Source organism: Castor canadensis, chromosome 13 (assembly GCF_047511655.1).
Source record: "Castor canadensis chromosome 13, mCasCan1.hap1v2, whole genome shotgun sequence".
Classification (NCBI taxonomy): Eukaryota; Metazoa; Chordata; class Mammalia; order Rodentia; family Castoridae; genus Castor; species Castor canadensis.
In genome coordinates this window covers 35800392-35827848 of record NC_133398.1, presented here as the reverse complement: position 1 = coordinate 35827848, position 27457 = coordinate 35800392, and the positions used below count along the sequence as shown (strand labels likewise).

At 47.5% G+C, this 27457-nt stretch overlaps 1 protein-coding gene across 1 annotated transcript in view; it reads right to left on the bottom strand.

The window, feature by feature from the left end:
- Shb (SH2 domain containing adaptor protein B) overlaps positions 1-27457 on the bottom strand; it is a 122008-nt gene that overhangs the window by 26141 nt on the left and 68410 nt on the right. The window contains exon 3 of the mRNA XM_020157883.2: positions 11815-12030. Within this exon, the coding sequence (XP_020013472.2) occupies positions 11815-12030 (216 nt within the window). The remainder of the gene's footprint in view (positions 1-11814; positions 12031-27457) is intronic.

Genomic DNA, 27457 nt, shown 5'->3' with positions numbered 1-27457 from the left:
AGACCCCTGACTGCTGATGAAGGGGTGGGGGCAGCCCTGGAAGTGGGGCCCAGGAACCTTACCCAGTGATGGGAGGGTTTAGATGGTGACTTGAATAGCACGTGCCTCTCTGTGGGGACCAGTTAAGGAGGACTGCTGTGGAGGCCTGGATTCCTGGCCTGGGAAAGGAAGTGGGCACCCACATGGGCTTCCCCTAATGTCCCCCACTATAGGAACAGGAGGGTGATATCCTGCAGGACAGGTATGGGCCAGGCAAGAGGCCAAGGTGAGGCTCTAGGCTTAGTTTTCTACAGGTCAGGAGAGAGAGAGAGACAGCAAATAGGAAGTCATGCTCAGTTCTGACGTCCTTGGTAAAATCAGGACTTAAGAATTTAGGCCAATACTAACCCCCCAACAGACTTCCTGTCACAGAGGGAGGGGGCATGGATCATACACAGAGACTGGGGAAGGAGCCCAAGCTTTTTGGCATAAGCTATGAGGCCTTCTGGGGCCTGGCTGCCTGCCTAGCCTCAGGTGTCACCTACTCTAGTACCTTTAGAAGCCACCTCTTCCAGGAAGCCTTCCCTGACCTCACCTCTGCCCAGACTTATTTTGATCTCAGTCCATAGTGCCCTAATCACCAGTTTCCTTGTCTGGCTCCCTGTGAGCTCACGAGGGCAGAGGCTCTATGTGGTGCCCCTACACCCTTCTGCCTACTACAGAACCTGCAGGGTAACAGGTGCTCAATGAATCATTAAATGAAGAAACTTAATGAGTTGCTGTGTTGCTTTATTGGAAAAAAGAGTATCAGTTTTCCTACCCGATAAATTGGATAAAACCTAAGAATGTCCTAGTTGACACTGTAATTCCCCACTGAATTAATTTATACAGTCGTTGGCAAGCTTATTAATGTAGCCATATATTTTAGAGAGAACAGGTGCTGATGAATGACAGGCTTAATTAGGCAAATCATTTCACCTAAAATACAAATATACAAACTCCAAGTACAGTGATTCGGCAGCCAAAGGGGAAAAAAAATAAGAACAAAAGCTGCAAACAAAACTGTTTTCATCCCTTCTATTTAAGTTTCTCTTTAATCTGCAATTTAAAATGGCAATTCTTTTTATTTGGTGATTTTTCTGCAAAGATAAAGACACAGTCCCTCAAAAGAGTATCTGCATTCAGAGAGAAAAAATGCTCCCCTCATGAGTCGTTAGAGTGACAGACCTAATGAATTCCACCTATAGGCAATGAAAAATGAAGTCAGAATCCTGCAGGAAGGAGAGAAACAGAGAGCCGGTTAGGGCCTCATCTGACTTTGTTCCAGTGATGGGGATCAGAGGCCGGGAGAGAAGGCCTGTCAACATGCCCCAAGGCACAGTCATTCAGCTCCTCCATCTGCCCCCAAATGTCCTCACAAGAGTTCCAGCCAGGTGACAGGGCTCATCCTTTACCACCCAGCTTGAGTTCCCCCACGTGCTGGGAAGCTTTCTTGGCCCTTCCTCGGTCCCCTTTCCACTTGTATTACAGATGTTTCACCCACTGGTCCTGAAGTTTGGTCCCTACCAATGACAGAGTATGGTGCCTGAGTCTCTTGTTAGCACTAGCCCTCCTGACAACTCTTCCATGGGGTTAAGGGGTGAAGGAATGAAGGACTGAAGAGGGTCAGGAAGTGTTCCTTCAGGGGCTCAGAGTCCAGTAGCAGGGTGAGGTTAGGCCTGGGACTGTGGGGCTGCAGGTTGGGCTCAGCCAACCCTAGTCATCCTTTCTCCTAAGAATAGCCGAAGGCTGGGCTGGCAGGAGCCAGGTCTCTCTCAAGGGGCCTCCTGAGTGATGCTCCACCTGAGTGACACCTAGAGGCCTCCAGGGTCTACTGCAGATGCTGTTCTCCACAAAGCTGACCCTGACCCCTGGGAAGAACAAGCCTCTCCTCCCAGACCCCCAGCTGTTCTGAGGGGGGCACCTGGGACTGATTTTCCCTTTGCTTTCTCCAGTTCTTGTCTGCTGCTAAACTCACTGCATAGCCCAGCATGAAAAGGGTGCTTAGAAATGTCTGAGCCAGATGTGGCTCAGTGGCAGAGTATTTGCCCAGCATGTGTGAGGCTCTAGGTTCCATCACCCTCAAAATGTTTGCTCAGATGAAACAAATGTGTTCCTTCAGGGTATGTCTCCTTCCTGTCCACTGGTCAGAGTGGACCTGAGACAACAATCTTCAAAACGCCAATGAACCTCTACAGCACAGCTCTGTTGGGCTCGGAGCCCTCTCTGATGCCCCAGTGCCTGTGGATGATGGCGCTCTCCTCACTCTGGAGCTCTGGTTCTCAGTGACTTGGCTCCTACCTGAACTTCCACATGTATCTTTCCTCAGAAAACACCTCTAGGTTCCACCTCGCCCTTATGCTGTCATCACTGAGGATGGGCGGTCCCCAAACTCACCATCTCTCTGCTTGTCAGCCTTTGCTTTATAGTGTCTACCTTTGGAATCCCTTTCTTCACCCTCTGCAAAAATTTCAGCTGTTCTTCAAAGCTCAGCCCAAATGCTACCTCCTCCTGTGGTAAGCTTTGCCTGAGGCCCAGGTAGAATTCCTTTCTCCTCCTTTGAGACCTGAAGTCCCTTGTCTACACACTGTCCCAGTACTGGCCTCTACTATAGCAGTACTGTTGTCTCCTCAAAATCAGATGCAAGCTCAGCAGACGTAGGGTCTCAGACGTCTCTCTAACACACAGCTGGCTCCAGTGAATGACCCATGGGGCTGACACAAGGCCAGGGGATAGAGGAAAGGGTGTGGACTCAGGAGTCAGGGAGGCCTCCTCTGCCTCCTACTGTGTAACTTTGGTCATGTTTCAAAACTCTCTGATCCTTAGCTGTTTATATGCAAACCAGGGCTGACAACACTCACTCCAGGACCATGGAGGTGGCTAGTATCAGATGTTGTATGTACAGAGGTGCAGGTACGTCCTATGTAAGTGGCAAGCCTGTGTCCATGGTTACAGGCATACTCACAACAATTCCCTTCACACACTAGGATAAAGTGTCCTGTAACAGAAACCGTCTTCCTTTCCCCCGACTTCCCTAGATAAAGTTGGAAGCTGCAAAAAGACAGGACGTTTTCTTCTGTTTTGTTCACTGCTGAATCCCCCATGCCTAGAACAGTGCCTAGTATACAGTAGGTACTCAATATGAGTTGAATGAGTGAGTCCCACCCAGCTCAGCAGGATCATGAAACCTTCATTCATGAGTCAAGAAAGGAAATGCAGGAGCTGGACTCCCTCCTCAAGTTATTTTAAAAGTTTTGAAAATGGCGCAGTTCTTTTTAGAGCTTCCTGTGAATGGGCAGGTACTATGGAGGTCTGAAGAGCATGTTTTCCTCTAATTGTCATGGTGAGCCTATGAGGCCAGTGCTATTGCTAGCCACAATTTACAAATGAGGACTGTTGCAGTCATTTGCCTCTACAGGCCAATGGGACAGGCCGCCACACCAGGCAGTGGCCCAGCCCTCCTCTTGACCCTCTGCTTAGGACTCCAGCCCTGGGCAGACTTCCCTCACCTGAGGTTGCCCCAGGGGAGGCCAACTCAGCTCTCAGTCTTGTCTAGATGCTCCTTTCTGGCTGGCCTGCAGCCTACCACCCTCCCAATTCTCTGCACAGGACCATTTTTGCACAGGACCGGGCCTCAAATTTTTTAATGGAGGCAGTGAGGCTTAAAAGGATGAAGAACAAGACACTGTTTAATAGAGTCACTTGCAGAGAGCCCTTGGCTGCCAAAGAGACAGATGAGGCAGAAGTGAACACGGGCCACCAGGATGCTAGGGGGGCAATGCAGGAAATTGTGCATTGGTTTGGGATGGGGGTGGAATGCATGACCCCCAGACTCTATGAACAAATGCCATAAATGTTCGCAACAGTGCATAAACACTTGTAGACCATTAACACTCTGTTCCTGTAACAACAGGCCTCTGCAATTTCAACTTTCCAAACACATGAATTATATTACCTGACCCTCATCACACATAGCAAAACATGTATGAGAATTCCCATTACACAGGTGGAGAGACTGAGGCCTACAGAGGTGAGGCTCCTTCTTCCCTCCAGTTCAGAGTGGGCCTGGCTTGCCCCTCTGCTCTCCCTGCATGGTGAGTAGGTTCTCCCTCCAGTGGGGTTGTAAGATAACAGACAGATTGGGAAATGTTTGGTTTAGGTTTCTAGGGGCCTCTGCATCCAATTCATAGGCAGGAGGCCCCAGGGCAGTGTGCCACCATGGTTGAGGGAGCTATGAGTTCTCACTGTGAGGGCAGGTGGTGGGGCAAGCTTTCCCTGAAGGCCATTCTTACAGGTGTGCTTGAATCTGGGACAGGGAAGGCAGGCCTGGCAGAAGGCACATGCCTTTGTCCTCTGATTTGTGACTGCCCCCAAAGAAAACATGGACACTACTGTTGGGTGCCTGCTACAGATTTAAGACAAAGCCTGATGAAAAAAGAGGCCTCTATAGTGGCTACAGCCAGTCATCTTCACCATCAAATTCATTTCACATACATGAACTGCAGGGCTACACAAGCGACTGACTCACCCAAAGTCAACAGCTAGCTCTGAACTTGGACTTAAACCTAGGGCTTTTACAATGAGGAAACAGACAATTTGCCCCAGGTCACCCTACTAGCAAGTGGCAGCAGGAAGCTTTAAATCCAAACCCCTGGTCCCAACCTTTAAGCTCCTTCGTGAGTTTGGGGCCGGGCACCCCATAAGGCTTATACCTGGGACCTGCTTGTGTCTAGTGACACCTGCAGACCCTCATAGACACTTAGGAAAATCCTAGAGCCTGGGAAAGTGACTTTTCCTCCATTCACAGACTGAGGACCCACCCAGAGCAGGCTGAGCATATGTGGAAATGAGTGTTCCTGCCCAGGAGACCCAAGCTCCAGCCTCTCCCACAGCCCATTGCAGATAGCAGTGAGGGATGGCAGGGAGAACCAGGAGGGGACGAGCCCAGGCTGGCCACAAGCACGGCTGTCATGGGGCTGCCTGCCACCCACTAGAACACTCATGTGGCATCCAGACTCCTGGTCAATCCTTAGACAGGTGGATGCACCTTCAGCTTCACACTGGGAGTTCAGACAAGAGGCAGCAACAGGCATAGGAAAATGCCCACCTGCTGCAGAGCTCCTGGCCTTGCTGGAGAAGAGCCAGGTGTACAGCATGCAAGAATGGGGACACAAAAACAAAGCATCCGTGTACAAGCAGGCCAGACCATCACCACGGAGTCTAGTATCAGAAGAGAATTGGAGGTTGGCTCTCCTGGGACCTGACTCACTCGGCAACTTCACCAGCTCAGTGCTCATGTGTGCCAGGCACTGAGTGAGGTGGGGACCCAGATGTGATCAGGACAGGCAGGGTCTTTGACCGCACATTGCTTATTGACTCCACAGACATGAAGATGTCTGATCTGCCAAACAGAAGGGCAAAGATAATCTATCAAATTTCTGGGTTCTTTCCACACAGGAGACAAAGGCACTTGAAGAACACTTATACAATGTAACTCTTCTTTTTTAGGTTACTAATGAATTTATTCATATGTCAAATACAAAAAAACAAAAACAAACAAACAAACAAAAACCTGGAAAAACCTGCCCCTCAGTAACACATTAGCTAAAGGAAGTGAGTGGTCCCAGTTCTCTCTGAAGCCTCCCCTTTCCTAGGCAGACCTGCTGTTCACACATGTTAAACATTAATTACGGCTGTTACTCATTACACAGCAAAAAGCTCCTGGTACAAACACAATTGTTAATTTCCTTGCAGGCCCAAAGCATTCTGGGAAGGTATGTGGGAGACAGGAAGAATCCTGGGAGGGGAGTGGTCCTGAGGAGGACCTGTGGCTGGAACAGGCCAGGTCTGAGATTTCCCGTGGAACCCTCTGCAGAGCTCAGGCCTGTTCATTCTGAGTCCCCAAGGATGGGCCATAGGATTGGGTGGGAAGAGCACCAGCACACAACGTCAGTGTGCCAGCTTCATAGCACTTGTGTTTGTGGAGAACAGTGACAAGTACTAAGGTAAACACGGAGCAAGTCAGACAGCTGCTCCTGCCTCAACAAATGCCCCAGCACAAGGGGTTGGGTAAGGGCCATGTTCAAATCCACCTTTCCACACTCGACATCAATGCAGTGGAGTGGGCTGATGCTCTGCGGTAAGAGGGCCTCACGTTCACTGCTGTGGCTCTGTGAACCTCAGTACTATGACGATAGTGAAACAACACTCACCTAGTAGGGCTTCTAGGGTTAGCCTATATCAGGTTTGTAATTGGTGCTCAATAAATGCTAGCTTCCTGTCCTTCCCCTCTTCCCCTAATAAGATTACTTTTACATTAGGCAACTGAGTTGGCTCAGAGATGACTCACAGCTGTTTAGGAAACAGACACACCTGGGACATTACTTTCTCTTTCAGCCTCACTTGATAAGGCTGAGACATGTCAAAACTCAAGCTGGAAGGGTGCCTCCAGGTGCACACCATAGCAGCAGCACTCCACAGTGACAAGTGTGTATCTGGCTGTTCCAGAATAAACCATGTATGGTGTGGTAGGTGCAGAGGAGGGGCATAGCCCAATCTGGGAGGACAGTGGAGAAGGAACTGATCATGTATGGAAAGGCTTCCTGGAGGAGGTAACACTAACACTGCCTGAGCTGAGATGGCCATCCCTTCCCTAACTTCCCTGCCCCACACCTGATACCCAGTATGTTTTTGGTAAACTCTAGGTTCTCAAAGTGGGGTTTCCAGATCAGCAGGAGGAGCATCACCCTGGAACTTGTGAGAAATGCAAATTCTCACCCCCACGCCCTCAGGAACTGAGGGTGCGACCCAGCCTAGGCAAATGGAGCAATCCATACACCTTCTCTTGGGAGAAGGTGGAGGGGACCCCTTCTTTCCCAGGGAACACTGGCCTCATCCTCAGGAAAGACTGAACAAAGAATGAAGAAATGGGTGGTCGGTGGTTGGAGGGGAAGTGGAGAGTTAGGACCCCTATGACAGGAATTCCCCCTGACAGGAATAACTGGGAACATGCTTCATAAAGGGGCCTCCATGTCCACTAAGTGACTTGTTATGCAGTACCGTTTTTATATGAAGTTAAATTTTATTTAATTTAGTAAGCCTTTCCTGAACTCCAGTGACAGTTCTACATGCATGACTCTTTTTCACAAAGTCTTTTCCCTGGATCACCACAGAGGTTCAGTGTAACAAGAGTGGGGACTATCCCCCATTCAACAGGTGGGAAAACCAAGGCTCAGGAGACTGGACAGTCTGCACAAAGTCCTGAAGCTGGTGACTGGTGGAGCTAGGATGTGAATGTGGAACTTACTCTTGTCCTATCAGTCTTGACACGCAAGACACACTGTCCTAACCTTTCTAGGGTGGAGAAATCCACCAAGAAGCTGAGGAGGGAGACAGATAAGAACCAAACTTTAGTTGAGTAAAATAATTACGCCTGAGTCATATGTCTGTCTTCCATCTCTGCCAGGAGACAGACCTGTCACTGGCTGAGCCCAGGGCATTGTCTGAAAAGTACCTTCAAGGGAGACAAATCTTCAGGTACTGAGTCACAAATGAACTAACTTTCTCCAAAGGCTGGAGGGGCAATTCACTACTCTCCTGTCATCTGGTTCCCAGATCAAGCACTCTGCTGACTACTTCACAGACCCAAACTCCACAAAGGAAACCCAATTTTTCCCCATGGATGGCCTGTTTGGCTCTGCCGCAAAGTCTTTAGTAATTAAGGAGAAGGGTGTGTGTGTATGTCGGTGGTGATCCTTTGTGTTATGGCAGGCCCTCCCTGTGTTAAATGGTAACAGAATGTGGACAACCTGTGGTATGGTGCTGGTCAGAACCAAGTCTGAGAATCCTCCACTGGAGCTGTTTCAATTCCAAATGGTCTGCCTAAGACATGGGAGAAGCTGGTACATGGGAGAAGCCAGGCATCACCAGGGTGAGAGCGTGGGCTCTGCCGCTGACTAGCTGTGGGCCCCAGGAAAGTCCTGTTTTCTCTTTGAGTCTCAGCTTCCCTATCTGTAAAAGGAGGAAACTGACCTCTGGGATGGGGGTGCGGGGCGGGGGGGCGGGGAAGGACAGGGGTGGAATTAGGGTAGATGAGATAATGCACACAGAAAGTGCTTGGTGGATGCTAGCTGCCCTGCCTGCTCTTTCCTGACGGGATGCTCCATAAGTTCCATTAGGATCCCTGTGATGGGGACTGCTGGTCTGGTGAGGGAGTTGCGGCTTCCAGGACAGGTTCAGTCCTTGTCCCTGCACTGACCTTTCAGGGATGTGAAAGGGACCTAATTCTTGGCCCCTGCCTGTGGGCCCCTCCCTTTTTGGCTACAAAAGGGCAGGTTTCATTGGACCATCTTGTTATTTGTGCCACACTAATCTGCACCACCCCAAGAAAGGGAGACATCATCTGAGGCTTCTTATCTATCCCCTTCCCTAAGCTGGGCAGGGAGCGCCACCTGGGCCTCATGTGGGGCCAGAGCTACACCTCTTGGTAAGGGTAGGAGGTCATTTCTTGACCCACCTGCCAGTTTCACTATTTATTGCTGTAAGGCTGGGGTGTGGGGACAGAGCCAGAGCTGCCAGGTAGGAAGGGGGCTGACAGCTTGACGGGAGCCATACTAGCTCTCTGTGGACAGAGCAGCTGTAGCCCATGCTCTATATCCAGCAGTGAACCTGACCAGGCATGGATCCCAGTGGCTGGGACCCCACATGGTGGCAGCTCTGGTCCAGGCCACCATCATGCCCTGAGACAGAGAAGACAGACAACACCCAGCATTCTTTGGGGGAGCTAGCATTCCTCACCCACCAATTCTTGATGAAATGGACTGTGTAATTCTGAGAGAAGGGAACTCAGCTTTTATTCCCAAGAAGCTAGGACCACCTCACACCCTCTGAGAGCTGTGTCATGACAACTGGGGAGTGATAATGGAACCTTTCTGAGGCTGCAGCCCCCAGCCCAGAGATAAAGAGAGTCTGATTTCCATATGTGCCGTTCCAGGGCCCTGGCCAAGAGGGATTGCTTCTGTGCACAAGGCCCAGCATCCCTTTCAGAAGGACCTCTCACCAGGAGTGCAGGATGGAAAGCACTCAGCCATGGAAGCTCATTGTACATATTTAGGTCTCACGAAATGCTAACCACTCACCTGGACCCTGGGCCCAGCTCTGCTCTGTGAGGGCCCCCCACACTCTATGCCCTCCAGGAATTTGAAAAACTAACTAGGCCCCCCAAGGAAACCCAGGTTTCCTCAACCAGCCTAAATGCACAAAATCAGAATACAAAGGGCGAAATGAGAAGGTAACAATTACACCCAGCCAACTTCAACCCACACAGCTACTCCCGAGCAATGAATCCCGCATCCTCGGCTGCCAGGACCCAACATAGCTCCTAAGAGCCAAGAAAAAGGGGGGAGGGGGAGGACATTTTTTTCAACGCACTGCAATAAAAAGGGCCCCACAAGCACTGCCTTCTTCCTTTTAGCCTGAGTGCAGACACACACACATACCTAACACTGGCCGCCCCTCCCCCCTTCAAAATGCACGTACTGCTTATACTCTTGGACACCAAAGCACATCAGATGGGAACTCTGCCCTTCATTTCTAAGCAGCCAAAACTCCAAGGTTGACAAATTGGGCCATGATGATACTTTAGAAGCCAATGGAGTTGTTTCAACGCATCATTATCTGAAAGGTGGTCCGTCCGTCTCTCACCTACTTTTGCTTAAGGATGAGAAAACAGTGCTTAAGCCTCCTCTGCCTCTATCCCAGGAATCAGAATGGAGCCAAAAGCTGTTTGGGACAAGCACAGCTGACATCCACTCTGGAGTAGGACGTTGAAAGTTGAGACTTGATGAGACACAGGAGAGCATGTGATTCTGCATCTGTCTTCCATCAGCAGCCTAGTAAGTCAGACTGATAATGTCACACAAAAGTAACTCAGGGACACAAAACCAAGGCCAGAATAATGGATACTATGGACTCAGAAACCTTTTCCAAGATAGCTCTTCCTGAGGCCTTATGATCCTTTGTGAAAAACTAAATGCTGGGAAATTCTAAAACCACCTTTGGGGGGCAAGTGGGCAACTTCTGGCCTGACAGTTTTCCAAGAGATGATGTCCTACAGGGTAAGTGAGTCTCACTTGAACATCTACATATCTACATAAATCACCTGGAAACTTGCAAAACAGGTTCTGACTCCGAAGGTCTGGGGGTAGGACATGACCCTGCATTTCTAACCAGCTCCCAGGTGATGCCCATGTGCCAGCCAGGGCCACACTCTAAGCAGCAAGATGCCAGACTAGAGTATCAATGGTAGCAACAGCTCCCGGAGCGGGGAGTGGGGTGGGGTGGGGAGGACAACGACAACACCATGCTTGCTTGTAGTGCTGTCTCATGTCAGGGCCCTGCAGTATCCAGGGGAGTTACCACCAGAGTCTGGTTCTGAAACCAGTGTTTGCAAAGAACAAGCTCATGGACGGTAAACTCCTCCTACCCCTGGAGTTGCACAGCCCTTATCAGCAGTGCCCAGGGGTAAGTTTCTGGATTCCCTTGGTTCCAGAAGAGGAGGCTGTGAAATGCATAGAAGAGACATTAGATGGCTAAGGACTGTCAGGCATTTCTCTTGTCTTTGGTTCTCAGCCAGGACAGGGAATAAAGAAAGGTGGTAAGTCAGGCCATCCTTGTGGAGCCCACAGCTTGGCAGGTGACTCTTTCCACCAGTGACGTGTGCAGGAAGCTGGATGGGTCAGAAGAGAAGTGGTAGGAAGCATTGCTATGTACCAAGGAGGGCTCATACAGATTGGGGATGTTCAAGCTGGCCTCGAAGTAGGTTCAAGATCTTTCCAGACAGGACAAGGGCATTTCCAGCAGAGAAAAGGGATGTGCACGGGACATGCCATGTACTGGGAACTGTGAGCACAATGTGCTAGAACAGATAGAACATCAACCCAGAGGCCCAGAACATGGAATAGGGTCATCACTGGGGACTTGAAAGGGATGCAGGGTCTAGTTGTGCATGAATAAGAGGGAGATTTAAGGCAAAGTGAATTTTAAACAAACTCAAACTCGCTTTATGCCTTTCAATGTGGTAAGAATTAAATTAGTCACTCAATGTCTCTCTTTTTACATACCTAAAATCTAAGATGTATACAAATGTTTTGGCATCTGGCTTTTCATTTCTTAGTATTAAATATAAGCATTTCCCTGAGTTGCTATAAACTTTCTAAACATCACTTATTTATTAGTGGCTGCACAATATTCCCCCAGTTGGATGCATAAAAATCCCTGAATCAATCCCCATTGCTGGTTCTTTCAGTTGCTCCCAATTTTGCATGATTATAAACAACCCCTTTCCTGAATTTCAGATCTTAAATATGGAATAGATTCTCAGGAGTGGGCAAAGGATGTGAGACAAGTTTATGACTTGTAACATGTGGCCAGACTGCTTTCCAAAAAAGCTGTGGGAATGGAACCTTGGTACTATGACAGACATGCAGATTCTGGAAAACCAGTGTTGGAGGAGGGAGAGAGGAGGCTGGCCTGGACAGGACATGCCCTTGCCTGTGCTCTGAACAGATTCAGACAACAGCTGGGGTAGCGAGCACAGTAGCACATATGAACCATGAAGGACTGGATGGGACCACATGGCTCCATCAGGTCCAATGGGAGCAGCTCTGCAAATGGTTCTCTTAGTTTCCCCAGCGTTTGTTCCAGGCAGGCCATGACCCTGTACATGTTCCATTTACCTAAAGTGAGTTCTGAGCATGAGCTCAGCAGCTACCTCCTGAGCAGGGCCGCAGCTCCTACCTGCCAGTGCGGGGATGGTGACCCGGTTCCACTCCCATGGCTGGTCATACTCATCAGCGGGCCTGTCATCGTCCTGGGGCAGCTTGCTCTCCCGCAGACGTGGGCTGACCGTGCTCTCTGAGTCTGAGTCCATGCTTTGGCCTTCGGGCTCATAAGGGGTGTCATACAACTGGATGCCTTTGTGCTGGGACCGGACACTTTCCTGCCTCTGGAATTCTGTAGGCAAAAAGAAAGGAAGCAGAGATGTCAGCTCCCCTCCCAGGGAGGGGAGGCTGGCAGGGCAACAGCCTCTTCCTGTGTTCACAGCACCCCTGCGCCTAGAAGCAGCGCCTCTGCTCTCCCTGGGTGAGGCTTGCTCACAAAGATCACACGCTCTCAAACTAGTAACAGCACCCTACTTCCATCCACTTGCTCACCCATCTTCAAGGGCAGGGCCCAGATGTGAACACAGAGTTGCAGGTGTGTTCTGACCCTACTCAGCTCCATGCTTGATAGCTGAGGAGGGTCTTCCCCACCCTCTGGACTTTCCGTTCCCATGTGCACGAGATGAGGCCCAGTCTCTTTTAGTTCCCATCCAACTCACAGATTCATTTAAAAGAACCAACAGCAAAGAATTTCCCTGAGAGCACCCAGGATCACTATTTTCTCCCCTGTGAAGCCTGAGCAATGCGCAGGCTGGCCTCAAATTTGTGATCTTTCTGCTTCGGTCCCCCAAGTGCTGGGATTACAGGTGTATGTCACCATACATGGCTCCTACTTTAGTTATTTTTTTTAAATTTTTAAATCATGGTACATATAATGTAACAACATTCACCATTTTTAGCCAGTATTAGGTGTAGGGTTCAGTGGCCTTAAGGACAGTCACATTCTTGTACAATCATGATCATCTCTTTCTAAATTCTCACATCCTCCCAAACTGAAACTTGTACCCATTAAACATGAATTCTCATTTCTCCTCTCCCCAGCTCCTGGAAGCCCCCATTATACTTTCTGTCTCTATGAATCTGACTACTCCAGCTACCTCCTATGAGTGAAGTCGTTCAGTAGTTGTACTTCTGTGACAGGCTTATTGCATTTGGTGTGGTGTTTTCAAGGTTCTTCCATGTTATAGTGCGTGTCCTAATTTCAGGTCAAGTCTGAGCAATATTTCATCATGTGGATATTCACTGTCTACTTGTGCTGCAGCGCCAGGTTCAAGGAGATGAGAGAGTGGAGGCAAGATTGGGCACAAAAGGTGAGAGTCATGAGAGAGACCTGTTTCAAGGTATGCTTGAAGCACTCCTCAGGTTTTTTTTTTTTTTTGGCAGTACTGGGGATTGAACTCAGGGCCTCACACATCTAGGCAAGTGCTATACACATGAGCCACACCTCCAGCCCTTTTGCTTTAGTTAGTTTTCAGATAGGGTCTCAAGCTAGCTTTGCCTGAACTGGCCTTGAGTCACAATCCTACCTCTGTTTCTAGAGCAGCTGGGACCCCAGACACGCACCACCATACCTGGCTTGTTTTTGAGATAGGATCTCAGTAACTTTTGCCCCTGCTGACCTTGAACCACAATCTTCCTGCTCATACCTTCCAAGAGCTAGGATTGCAAGAATAAGGTACCACTCCCAGACCCCAAACCAGCGTTTTTTATGGCATAAAGATATAGTAGAAGCCCACTGGAGCTACTGCTTTGCAGAGCAGCTGATAAAACATACTCAAGTGATGTCAGCCCTCTGTGCAAGAGCAGTGCTTTTTGCCGGGCTTTGTGATCTAAGGCCACCTCACAGGAATGATAAAACTCCCCCACTCCAGGACCTGATGAAATTAAAGCCAATGATTTGTGTGGTGATCGTTAGTGTGGCATTAATTAACTTTTTTTTGGTGGCAATGAGATTTGAACTCAGGGCTTCATATTTACTAGGCAAGCTCTCTAGCCACTTGAACCACTCAGCTAGTCCTGCATTAATTAACTTTATGATAGTATTAGTCACATATGGACCTCATGACTTTCCTCTTTTGAGTACCACCTGTGTTGTTATTTACCATTTTATTTTTGTTGTTAAATAAATTCATTTAAAAGGGAAACAAACTATCACCATCCCATAAGCTATTAGCCTTTGCCAAAAATAGATGCTAAACATACAACGAATGCATGACAACAAAACAACTAAGCAGGTCCTACTGCCTGCCAGGAGGAAGCCTGGGGCTTGCTTTTTCTCTGCTGAGGAGGGGGTTTTGCAAGTGCTGGAGAGCTGGCAGGAGGTGCAAGCAGATCTTTGGCAAATAAGAATGATGTTCTCTCTCTAGACAGGGAGAAAATGAATAGGGAAAACCTGCTGGCCATGTGGCTCTCAGGCCACTTAAAATCATGTCTTCTATGAGAAGGGATCCCCATATTCCATCAAATCCTGACTCTCACCAGGTCCTTAGAGTAAACTAGGTTTTCAGCAGGAGATTTCCCTTTTTTATGAGAGGAAGAGGAAAAGGGAAGGTGAGAGTTATAAAATGCTAGAACTTTTTCATCTTAAGTGAGGACCAACTATAAGTTACTCACTATACACAACTTTGTGAATTACTTAATAAACCAAACTGTCTGATCTGCTACTCACTGCTTTGTAGGGGTCCTTGCTACCTGCAGCAATTACTCCCTGGTTCTGAGGAGCCATGTCTAGCCTGTCTGCAGAATGCCAAGGCTGATAAGGTGCTGACAGGAAAAACCACCTTCCTCTTCACCCTCCTTCACCAGCAGGACCAGTGACCACTTTGTATACTCCACAGTTTGCAAAGCACCTCTCACATGAATCACCACATCTTCCAGGGGTACACAAAACAATTCACAGGTGCACTTGCTCACTCCCTCACAGAGCCAGACTCCAGATATTCAGTGAAAATGGGTGGATAAATGATGTCTGATGGTCAGACATTATGCTTTACCCCCAAATTCCAGTTAATTTATGAAAGTCCCTGACACCAGTGATAAAGTACCTGGAAGAAAATGCCAAATACATAACATTTAGTATTACATGATGTTTGGAAGAGCCAGATATTCTACATAAATACCAGCCTAAAAGGAAAACATGTGCTACGAACAGATTAGCTATTAAATCAGAGGGAGTCATCCTACCTCTCAAGCAGGATTTATTGTTCCAGAAGCATCTGGGCCTCACCAAAGCTGGGCTGTAATAGCATGCAGTTAAGGCAGGGGATATTGTAATGATAATCATTAAAACAAGTCCCCCGCCCCGCATATTACCCTGTGAATTCAAGTTTTCATTATGGCCCCAACAATAGGGAACAGTTAAGTAAATTACAGCATGTTAACTGGATGGAATATTAAGCAGTCATTAAAATGATAAATCGGAGGATAATGTAGCTACATGGAAAAGCATGCATGAAATTATGCTAAACTAAAAAGTAAAATACAAAGTTGTTTATGTGTTGAGTGCAGAAGTGTGTAACACAAGCTTTCTAAACAAGTCCTGAGCAATGTGAACAACATCCCAAAGGATGTTGCTTAGGAATTGCTCAAAACCACCATTGAATATTTTCCCTGTAATATCTAAACTCCAGTGACAGCAATGTCGTAAGCATAGACACACATGGATAAAGAGCTGAAAACCTGGCACAGGAAGGTAAACAGCTACTGTGTACGGGGAAGGGATTATTGCATAATTATTTTTGAAAGCTGTTGTAAATAATGAATAAAGACACTAGTAAAGAAAAAAATGTAATTAAGACGGGAACACATGCAAGTAAAAGCACAATGTTAAGCAGGCTGGGTCTCCAGAGCTGCGTGTTTTGGAAGGAGCTGCCTGTGCCTGGGAAAACGCCCCTAGGGAGCAGCCCTAGCAAGTCAGGGGCCACTGTGCTAGGTCAGTTCACCGCGTGTCGCAGTCCTCTGCCTAATGACTAGGCCCATCCTCCTTATTAGCTAGGTCTGTTGGTGCTGGTCCTTAGACTGCCCAAATAGGAGCTGGAGACCCTATGTTTTAAGTCACAAGTTATCTGGACACCACCATCTACACATTCATGGAAAATGACCTTTAATATCAGATGGCAGGCTGTGATTTCATGCCTGTTAGGCACCAAGCAAAAACATTAAATTGACAGGATGGGGACTTCTGTTGACCTCTAGAGTAGAAAGGTTTTCAACTGGAATGAAACATGGAGAAGGAATAAGAAAAGAAAGCCCATCTCTTTTGAGTCAGTGAATGTCAGAACTGAAAGGGACCCAAAGGATTCACCTGGGCACATTCACCAGGAGGGCTGGCAGGTGTGCTACCCACAGATCACAATGTGGAAAGGACTGCCAGTGGGAGCTGGGAGTGTGGAGTAGGTGGGGAGGGAGGGAGGAAGGGAGCCAGGATAAGCTGGTGCAGACCAGAAGCCTCCTGAGTGGATGTGATGGGGGATTAGATTTCCCCTTCTATAAGCAACAAGCTACACTTTGCTCCTAAACTTACCAACTTTGCCTCCTTTTTTTCCCCCTAAAGCAGTTTTAGGTTCACAGCAACAGAGTCAGGTAGAAAGACATCTCATCAACTCTCTGTCCTTAAACATGCATAGCCTCTCCCATTATCAACACCCCCACCACAGTGGCACATTTGTTCCAACTGGTGGACCTACACTGACACATCATTGTGACTTGAAATCCACAGTTCACACTAGGGTTCACTCTTGGTGTTGTATACACCAAAGGTTTAAGCAAACGTCCCGGTATCATTGCATCACAGAGCATTTTCACCACCCTACGATTCTCTGTGCTCTGGCTGCTTGCGGCTCTTTCCTCTATACCTTTCCACCATTCAGAATGTCATATGGCTACAGTCATGCAGCATGTAGACGTCCCAGATTGGATTCTTTCTCAAAGTAAAATGCATTTTAGATTCTTCTTCTTTTTTTTTTTTTCTTCAGTACTGGAGTTTGAATTTAGGGCCTCATGCTTGCTAGGCAGGCGCTCTACTACTTGAGCCACTCCACCAGCCCTTTTTTACACTGAGTATTTTGGGACAGGGTCTTGCAAACTTTTTGCCTGGGCTGACCTCCAACCGCAATCCTCCTGATCTCTGCCTGAGTAACTAGGATTACAGGCATGAGCCACCAGCACCTGGCTGTTTTTTTCATGGCTCGATAACAAATTTCTTTTTAATATTTAAACAATATTCTACAGTCTGGATGTACCCAGTTACTTATCCATTTACCTACTAAAGAATACCTTACCTGCTTCCAAGTTTTGGCAAGTATAAATAAAGTTGTTGTAAATATCCATGGGCAGATTTTGTGTGGACTAAATTTTCAACTTCTTTGAACAAGTACCAGGTAATATGATTGCTAGATCATGTAAGAGTATGTTTAGTTCTATAAAGACTGCCAAACTGTCTTCCAAAGTAGCTATACCATTTTGTACTCCCACCTGAATTAGAGTTTCTGTTGTATGCCTCCTCCTTTTTTGCTTTGGCTACCAAGAAACTCTGAATTAATTTTGATGTTTAACCTTAGTAGCTATATTTACTTAGGTAATGGGTAGATTCAATCATCTTTTCTTCTATATAAAATTTGATTTCTATTATAAAAGCCATGTTATAAATATATATATATATATATTTTTTCTTTTTATTATGGACAACCTCTACACTTTATTTTGAAAGTAGATGGTCACACATCTAAATGAAAAAAATATACACACATACTTCAGGATAAATATCTTTTATCAGCAAGGAGATAAATATTTTTAAACCTACTTGTCAGGAACAGGAAAAGGAGGCTTGGCTTTACTCTCTGGGTAGCAGAGGCCAGGGAAAGCACTCTGCATCTCAGGTATACCCAGCTTTCTCCAGCAACATCAGCATCCGTCTGTCTCACACACAGTCAAGTAGCTACTGATGTGTAATATGGGAGATGAGAAGGAGACTCTCCATAAGAGGGCCAGAGCCCCTAACCGAGACAGGTAAGGTCCAGGTCCCTTAACGGGACCAGTCTTGATATTACACCCTAAGAATGAGGAGGCAGCTTTCAGCTGGGAGAACCTGGGAAGGCCTACCAGAATTTAGACAAGCACAGTGGCCTCGCAGAGAAGATGGGCCAAAGACAAAGGAGATGAGGCAAAGCTCAGGGTGAAGCAAGAGTATGCACAGGGCTGTTTAGGGAACGGAGCAGAAGGAAGGGGGGAGATGCTTATAGGCACCAGTGGAAGATGAAACTATAAGCAGGTGGGGGTGGGCTTCTGGGTGGCCTTGACTAGGACCCCTGAGAATACAAAGAACTAGCTGCCCTTGAGCCTCTGGGCAGGGTGGGGCTGGGTGGAGAGAGGGTGGAACAGGTGTGTAGCAGCCTCACTGGAAATGATAGACGCTGGCCCCTCACCTCTAATTTTCTTAGCCAGGCTTGTCTTGGGATCTGCAGCAACTCCCAAATTATAGCTCAGTAGAGTGACAGGCTCTGCCGTCACTCTCAGCCTAAGAAACTTCTTCGTTGCCAGTGGTAGGCACACCTGGTCACACATCCCCAGACATGTGACCTCTTCTTCATGGCTGTGCAGCCATACAGTTGGTGTCTGATGTGCCAGGGCTGCTGGTGGATGATCAGAGTACCAGTCAGGATCAGGAAGGGCCATGTTACTGGAACATCGACTGGGTTGCCCTACACAGACTATCCAGAGGCCTTGTGTTCAGGAGCTGACAGGTACGGGCACAGGCTGGAGCCTGAAGACACTAATCCTACACAATAATTGGCCTGAATCCTGTCCAGCACCTGCTTGACTTGGGACAAATTACTTCAGTTTTCTCATCTCTGGAGGCAGAGGCCAACTGCATACACCTTGGAAAGATGTTATAAAGATGAAATGAATCCATATCATCAAGTGTTTAGAATGGTGCATTGTCAAAGTGCTCTGGGAATGTCATAATTATTTCCATTACCACTACTGGGGGCTTCCTTGGAGCCCCACCTCTAAGACTCCTCCTTCTCTGAGACTGAGCTTTGCCCCCAGAGTCTCAGAGGTCTGCTTATAGGCTGGCTAACCCTGCACTGGAAGTGGAAAGGCTTCAACACCAACCTCTGAGCCTGTTTCTGGGTCTACAACTTTTGATTTCAGCTGCTGCTTTGACAATCTAAACTACTCCTCCACCCTCCCCCCACACGCACGTGGGAGCCAAGTTCTGGATCAGTGCTGGTGAGTAGCATGAAACACACGAGGGAGATCTCCGTAAATCTAATCATCACATTGTATAGATGGGGAAACTGAGGCCTAAGTAAGGAAAGATGCCTGAAGACCCCTAACTCTTGGACCAGGACACTTCCTGCCTTTTCTAGAGGTTTTCTGACATCTCTTTTAGCAGTTTGTCTTGTTTTTTTTTGTTTCTGGGAGGCAGGGGCATCTATTTTGGGCAGGCCTCTGAGGTGTTAAAAAGCACATCCGGCACCTCAAGACTGAGTGATGAGCTCCACAGGAACAGCAGGCAGCTGTTCCTAATTAGACATGCAACAGAAACCCAGCCTAGTGCCAGGGTACCACATCAAAGGGGAGACAGAGGGCTTTCTCCCTAGCTGAACTGTTCAAACATTTGCTAGAGAAAGAGCCTCTCCCTAACTGGGACACTTCAACAGACATGTGAGTTCAGATGTCCTTTGGAGGCTGTGACGGGCAATCTGAAACAGCAGGAGTCCTTTGGGGTAGACACTGCAGGCCAGCAAGGGCAGGGCACCTCAGAAATGGGGCCTGGAGACAACTCAACCCTCACACATGCAGGCCCCACCTCCTCCTCCTGCTCCATCTAGTCTTGATCTTGGAGCTGTCTAGAGCCCTGGAGACTGACTAATTGGATGTCTTTTGCCACCTTTCCCAGGTGTGTGCATAAACAGACAAGCAGCAGAGGTTGAGATCTGGGGAAGCAGAGGTGTGAACCGAGAACAATGGACCCCACTAGGCAAACCTGTGCTACTCGTTCTTTTGTCCTCAGCCCAAAAGCAAAGAAAAGGCCCAGGTCTGGAGACAGGAAGCCCATTTTGTTCCTGTTGTTCAGTCATGTGTCCAGTGACAGTCTTTTTGTGAGCCCTCTGGCTTGAAGTACCAGCCGGCAGACGAGGCCCACACACCTGATGACAACAGATGTGCCTTCACCATGATTTAAAAGGCTGTATGGGTCTTGGCGCAGAGCTCACAGGTGCTCAGTGCAATTACCACTGTGTCCTCTGGCTCAGCCCATCACCCTGCATCTTCTAGTGACTGCCTTCACGTGCAGAGGCCTCTGGACAGCTATAGGCCAACTCTGGCGCCATCCCCCATGGAGACTGAATTGAGCTCACTGCTCCTGCTCCAGGGCCAGAAGAAGTGAGCAGATGGGATTCCTTTTAAAGAAGCCATTGTCTTAGGAGATAGAACCTTCATTCCAGATCAACTGCAAGTTCACAATTAAGTGGGGAGCCTACATGCTTTTCTTTCTCAAACACTCTCTGAGACCCTACTATGTGCTATTATGAATCCTATGCCAGATGCTGAGAACTTGTGAGTTGTCACGTGAGGCTGCTGGCCATTGGTGGATTCATGGCTCAGCAGGACATCAGGATGCCATCGATGATTATGCACTTTTGAGTGCTTATTTGTGCCAGGCATTCTCCGGATGTCAGGAGTAAAGTATTCCTCATCATCGAGACACAGAGAGAAGAGTAACACAGATGGAGCATCCCTATCTGAAAATCCAAATCTGAGACATTTGAGGGCTGACGTAACATCACACATGGGAAACTCCATACCTGATGGGTTATAGTCAAAAGGCAGGCACATTTAACATATTGTATACAATTATTTTCAGGCTATGGGTATGAAGTGTATATGAAATGTAAATGAATTTCATGTTTAGACTTAGGTCCCAGCCCCAAGATACGTCATTATGTATATGCAAATATCTTCCAAGTCCAAAAAAGTCCAAAATCCTGAATATTTCTGGTTCTAAGTATTGAGATACTCAATTTGTGTTGCATTTTACAATGCAGAAATTGAGGCTCAGACAGGTACGGAGGGAAAGCTGGACCTAACCAGCTCCTACTGCCCTAATGTGATACATGCCTGGTAGCTGGACAGAAGCAAAAAGTAAATGCAGTCCCAGGGATTTAGAAAAACTTCAGAGAGGAAATGCCATTTCACAGAATCTCAAGTCCTCATGCAAGGAGAGCCAAGGGGGGTCAGGGAAACTAAGGGACCTGCCTGGTATCACAAACAGAACGGTGGGCACAGAAATAGCATGCACTCAGGAAGAGTAGAAAGATTTGAATGGGCACAGACGAGATCACAAGGAGAAAGGGCAGCTGAGGTGGGGCAAGCACCAGCAAAGTCATGGGAAGACCAGAGCTGGAGGATTTTGAGAACTTAAGCCTAGGTGTTCATGACATAGACAGGGAATAGGTAGAAAATTCAGAAGCCGGCAAGAAATACCACCGTGTGTTACTCAGTCACTGATGACCCCAAGGTTGAACTGTCTCAACAATCAAGGCTCCACCTTTTTGAGGGGGGGACAGAGGTGGCTTAGGGTCCTGATGTGTCTCCGTGGACTCTCCATGCAGCTGACAGAGGCAAGGTCAGTCTCTGCAAACGGAGCCAGACACAGCTCTCTCCTGTCTACGGGTGTACTAGTGTGGACGGCCAGTGCCCACTGATGTAATCTTCTGGTCTGCTGGACTTCCAGAGGGGCCTGGGGTCACTCTCTAATGTGATAAAGCATTGGGCGGGGGGGAATGGGCTTTCATACCAGACCAGTCACAAATCCATTCCTCAGCATGTGGGAGCTTCACCCCTTAAAAAGCAGCTCTACGTTCACGGTCTCACGGAACCCACAAGTCCCCCTACTCTATTGACAAAAAGTGTAGCTTACACAGCAGAGTGGTCAGGCAGGGTCAGAAAGATTTAGCCTTTAATTATATAGTAATATCACTCTCAGAATTATTGAGTGCTCTGTCTGTGCTAGGAGTATTACATTTGCTTTCTCATTTCATTCTCAAGACAACTATGAGGGACCTCATAAACACCACCATTTTGTGGATGGCCCTACAGTGAGTGGTGGACAGAGGCAGTTTGCCACCAAAGCCCATGCTCCCAACCGTGTGTCCATCTATACCACCCTTACTTCCCAAGTTTGTGCTCCCTTGGATCCACCAGGAACAAAAAGAACATGAACTCAGGTTAGCAAGGGAAGCAAATCCTGGAAGGTCCTGGTCCCACTAAGAATGGAACTGGGCAAGCCATTTCTCATCTCTGGTTGATAGTCTGCTTATCAGATTGGGGTCATCACAGGGGGTCCCTTCCATTCCTGAGGTTTCTCTGATGAGGCCTACGTGCAGGTCCTCACAGGCATCATTATGGCCAGTCTGCAAGGAAATTAAGGGGCAGAACCTTGAGGCAGAGTGTTGTGAGTCAGGGAGGAACTCAGAACATTCTAGACAAAGCACAGTGTGGCTAACGTATGAGGCTAGTTCCAGTCTGGCAGGCACCAAGCCAGTGACTATAAACTGGCAGCAGGTGCAGGTTGCTGCCCAACCAGGGCAGAGCCAGGGACCTGATGGCCCTGGTCACCTGTACTAAGGCACCCCTTGTCACCTGTCAGGTTTCCCAGCCATACTAGTCAAATCACGCCTGGGGCTGGTCATGGGGTCACTGTCTCACACTGAGGGAGGTATTGCTGGCATTATACCCTGTGGCCAATGCAGCTGCCCAGAGGAAGTGACCTGCTGAGATCTGGCAAGCTCTCTCACCAGCCTTCCTCACAAGGGAGGAACTAATCCCTCCAAGGACTTACAGACAACCTCAGCCTTATGGAGAGTGGTGATGAGGCTGCTGGCCCAGGATCAGCCTGTCTCCGCTCACTAGCTGTGTGACCTTGGCCAACTGCCAGATCCTTTGGGGCTAAGATCCTTCACTGGTGAGATGACAGGAGTTCAGCCAGATGACCTCGGGGGTCCCTTCTGACTCTAGAGTCCCTTGGTCTGATTCTACAGGGAGTTGAGGATCACACGGCACTTCCTGTTCCACTGCTACAGCTCCAGCACTTGAAGGAGGAAGGGGACACATGTGAAAGCACCCATCCCACCAGTGCGTGACCTCAGCACCTGAACCACCTACCAGAAAACTCCCAAATCCACAATAATGTGCACTGAGAACCCTGCCCAGTGAGAAGCTCCACTCCAATCAAAGTTGTGCTTTCCTGTCTGGGATAGTACATTTTGTGTGTCAACCTACCTGGCTGGCCTACAGAGTGCCCAGATAATTGGTCAAACATGATTCTGGGTGTTTTGGGAGGGTATTTTTGGATATCAATACCTAAACTCGTAGATAGAGTAGACTGCTTCACACCCTCCCTCCTCCATGTGAGTGAGCCTTATCTAATTCATTGAAGACCTGTATAGAACAAAAAGGCAGATTCCTCCTGACTGCCTGTGAACTGTAAATTGGGATGCCAGCTTTCTTCTTGCCTTTGGACTTGAACTACACCATTGACTCTCCTGTTTCTCACACCTTCACACTTGGATTTGCTCTAATACCACTGGCTCTCATGCATGTCCAGTTTGCTAAATCACCTGCAGATCTTGGGTCTTGCCAGCTTCTGTAATCATAAGAGTCAGTATCTTATAATAAATCTTTCTACACACACACACACAACCCACTGGTTTTTCTCTGGAGAGCCCTCACTAATATATACACCTCTACAAAGTCCTTACTCCCACATCTAGCATATGGGTCTTGGATGAACGGCCCCCTTCTTAACAAATCCAGTTCTTACCCAGTGCAGCTCAACATAGGCGGGTGTAGAAGGAAATCTCTTTTTTGTGATCAGGCGAGATCAGCCACTTTTCCTAACACCAAAGAACTCTACATGCAGCTGAGTACAAGTTCCTTATGAAGGACCTGCAATTCCACCTTCAAGACTTACCAGAAGCAAAGCCACCATGAGCCCAATAATCTTAGTGAGGATCCCCACTTGGCCCAGGAGTGACCACCTGCCAAAGCCCGACCTAAATTTGGTAAGACTAACAGCAGTATACCATCATTCCATAGAGCACTTCACAGTCTATAAAACCCTTTGAATTACTTGGTTCTTACAACTACCTGCTTGTATAAGAATCCAGTAGGCAGAGTTGGTATCCCCATTTAATAGGGGAAATAGGAAAATTAGAACAGAACGGACTTGCCAAAGTCACAGGTTGAGAGATCAGTATGGTTTCTGAGTTAAGGGGTTTTACAATTCCTATCCTACTGCTTTCCAACTCTACTGTCACCTCTTGTATTTCTTGGTGTCACACAAAAAAACACTATTAAGTGTTTTTGTTTGATTTATAGAGGAAAGGAGAAAGAGAAGGTATATGTGGACACTACACACAAGAACCAGGAAACTGAAAGCTGCCACTGCTCCCCTTATTCTCCAGTGGCTCCTTCCTACCAACAGCTGTTACAGATTACACCATCAATACAGAGACCCACAATTTATGTGGGAGGAAGCCTCTGGGAGGGATGATGCGCTGTGATGAAAACAAAACAAAACAAAAACAACAGCCCTTCCTCAGGGACTTAAAAAACTGTCCTGCAGAGACTCAATACTGTGTGAAAAGTGCCATCAATTTGTGGAACTCAAAAGCTGAGTCACTGCGATCAGAGAGAATCTTCTCTCTGCCAGTGGCCTCTTCCAACTGGCTGCCCCCAAGTGACAGAGCATGAAATGATTCTGCCCCAGAGTCACATCCAGGTTTCTGTTCAGGTTGAGACACAGAGTACTGAACCACCACAGCGTGCTAGAGGCAGTGTAGAGGCTCGTAGATGAATCCTACCCCGTTACTGGCATCTCTTCCCCCCGTTAAGTAAGATGGGGGCCTTGACATGTCTGTCACTTTTGAGCAATATGCACAGTGGGCTCCCACTTCCATTCCACCCCCGCTTCTGAGTTCAAGTCTAATCCATCTTGACACACCCCTTGTGATTCCTAGCACAGAACCTGGCTCCACAGATGCTCTGAAAATACTGGCTGAAGGAATAACATAAACAAAAAGTCTTTTGCAAATTCAGAATTTAGCACAGAAAAAATATTTTTAAAATATTTGTGTACTCTAGGAAAGGAACCGTATTCATAGACTGCTGGAGGAAGTATAAACTGGAAATGGCCTTTTCAGAGGTAAAACTGGTAGATCTAACAAAAATTAAAACACCGTATGGCCTGAAGTTCTATTTCTAAAAATACCCAGACCCACATGCAGAAATACTTCAGTGAGCAGGGATGTTTGCTATAAATAGGAGAATGATTAAATACACTATGCTATAGTCACATCATAGAATCATTCAAAAAAATTAGCCACCTCGGACAAGATCTGAGACGAGGACAGTATTTATGTAGAAAAGAATGTGTTTGTGGATATGTATGGATAACTATCTTTTTAAGCAAGTGGAAAACAACACATAAATTATTAATGATCCTTGTTTCTGGAGACAGATTTCATTCTTTATTATCTGCCTGTATGTTTAATTTTTGTAACCAGAGCACTTTTTTTTTTGGTGGTGGTGGTACTGAGATCTAAACTCAGGGCTTGGTGCTTGCTAGGTAGGCGCTCTACCACTTGAGCCACATCTCCAGCACTTTTGCTCTGGTTATTTTTGAGTTAGGGTCTCTCCTTTTACCGAGACCAGCCTGGACAGCAGTTCTATTTTAGGCTTGCTGTGTCACTGGGGTGACAAGTGTGTGCCACCATACCCAGCTTTATTCCACTAAGACAGGGTTTTGCAAACTTTCTTGCTCAGGCTGGCCTGGAACCATGATCCTCTTGTTCTTAGCCTCCCAAGCAGCTAGGATTACAGGCAGGAGCCACTGGTCCTGGCTTTTTTTTCCTTTCATTTTTGAGACAGAGTCTCATTATGTAGCCCAGCCCAGGTTGGCCTTAAACATTTAACCTCTTGCTTTAGCCTCTTAAATACTGGGAGTATAGGCATGTGCCACCATGCACAGCTAAGCACTTATGTTTTAATGCAATAATTTCAATGCAATAAAAACTTCTGAGACAGGGTCTCACCATAAAGCCCAGGCTGGCCTCAAACTCATAATCCTCCTGCCTCAGCCTCCCGAATGCTGGGATTACAAGTGTGTATCACAATGCCCAACCCCAAGATACGCAATTATAACAGGTCCTTAAACATGGTCCTGGCAACCCAAAGAGCCTCTGGATTTTTAGACACATTCTAAAGGACTGTAGTTATGATCTTAACACTGCAAATGGCAAAACTTTCCCCCAAACATAGTGAAGTGGAAAGTGAAGTGGTTTTGCTACAAAGGGTCTCCACCCTTCTAGGGGTAGACATTCTTTCTAAGTCTCAAATAAAGTTAATTCCATTACCTAACTTTGACAGAAAGTCCTGATCCAAAAACCATCCTAAACTGGATGTCTACAAGCAGGTCACCCCCACAAAGGTAGGCATGCTTGGGATGAAGGAGGCCAGGCTCTCAATATCCCCATAAAGGAGGCTATCTCCTGAAGGGGGCTCCTTGTCAAGGGATCAAAAGTGTGATAGCAGCACAAATTCTAGTCCACAGACTGAGAGGACACCAGGCTCCCACACAGGAGGTGTGCTTTGGAAGATGGATTCAGAGTTCTGAGGCTGGGAACCCACGCGGCTGGACACACAAGGAAGGAGGAAGTCCATATACACAAATCACTCCACTAGTTCATTCTGTCACCTGCTCACATGACTGAGCACCAGCATGGCTGGTTCATGGGGAAACACTGGCCAATAAAACCAGGTTCTGCCCTAGAGAAGCCCACAACCTACACACACAGGCTTCTTGGGGCTATGTAGTTAAGCATGTCATCTGCTCAAATACTACCTGCTTAACTGCCCATGATTCAGCAGAACAGCAACAGGGAGGGAAGACATCGAAGGCTTCTGAGCAGCCAAGGGGCAAGAAGGCCTTGGGTTCCCCTCCCCCACCTCCTTTCTCCACATTTTATCCCATGTTAGGGCTGCACAAGTCATACTGCCCCAGGACCATATTTTATCAAAATTTCAGCTGGACTCTCACTGCTTCCCTGTCACCACACATCAGGTGGTAAATGAAATAAAGGACACCAACATGTTTAGTTCACCAAGTAGTCTAGTGGCAAGTATCATCTGTGGAGTGCCTGTAGCCGGATTATGCCACAGGTGCTAGAGGCAGGGTCTGGAAGCACCATGTATGCACACATATGTATACATGCACCCCTGCTGCCACGCTCTAGGCCTCTAGCAGCCTAATGCCGGAGTCCCTCAGAGCCACCCATCCACTCTGGTGAGCGGGTTTTCTCTGCAAGGAATGTCAGAAGCATTTATTAGCAGGTACACACATGTGAGTGTCTCAGCCAGGAGTCAGCAGCAGTCAAGGTGAGTGACAGGTGAAGAGACGTTAATAAAATGACAAGCAGCAGTCCGTGTTATAAGGAGATCCTGGAGATTTGCTGGATTTCCGTTTTTTCTGGAGCCAGATGTGGCTTACCACTTGCCTCTTGGATTAAGTCTTATGACCCAGTAAATGAAAAGTGAGGGTAGGATGGGTAAGGAAGCCTATTTGAGTGTGTGTGTGTGTGTGTGTGTGCGCATGCGTGTGCTAAATTAGAAGAAAAAGGAAATTACAGGAAGAAAAACAAGCCAAGCTAAAAATA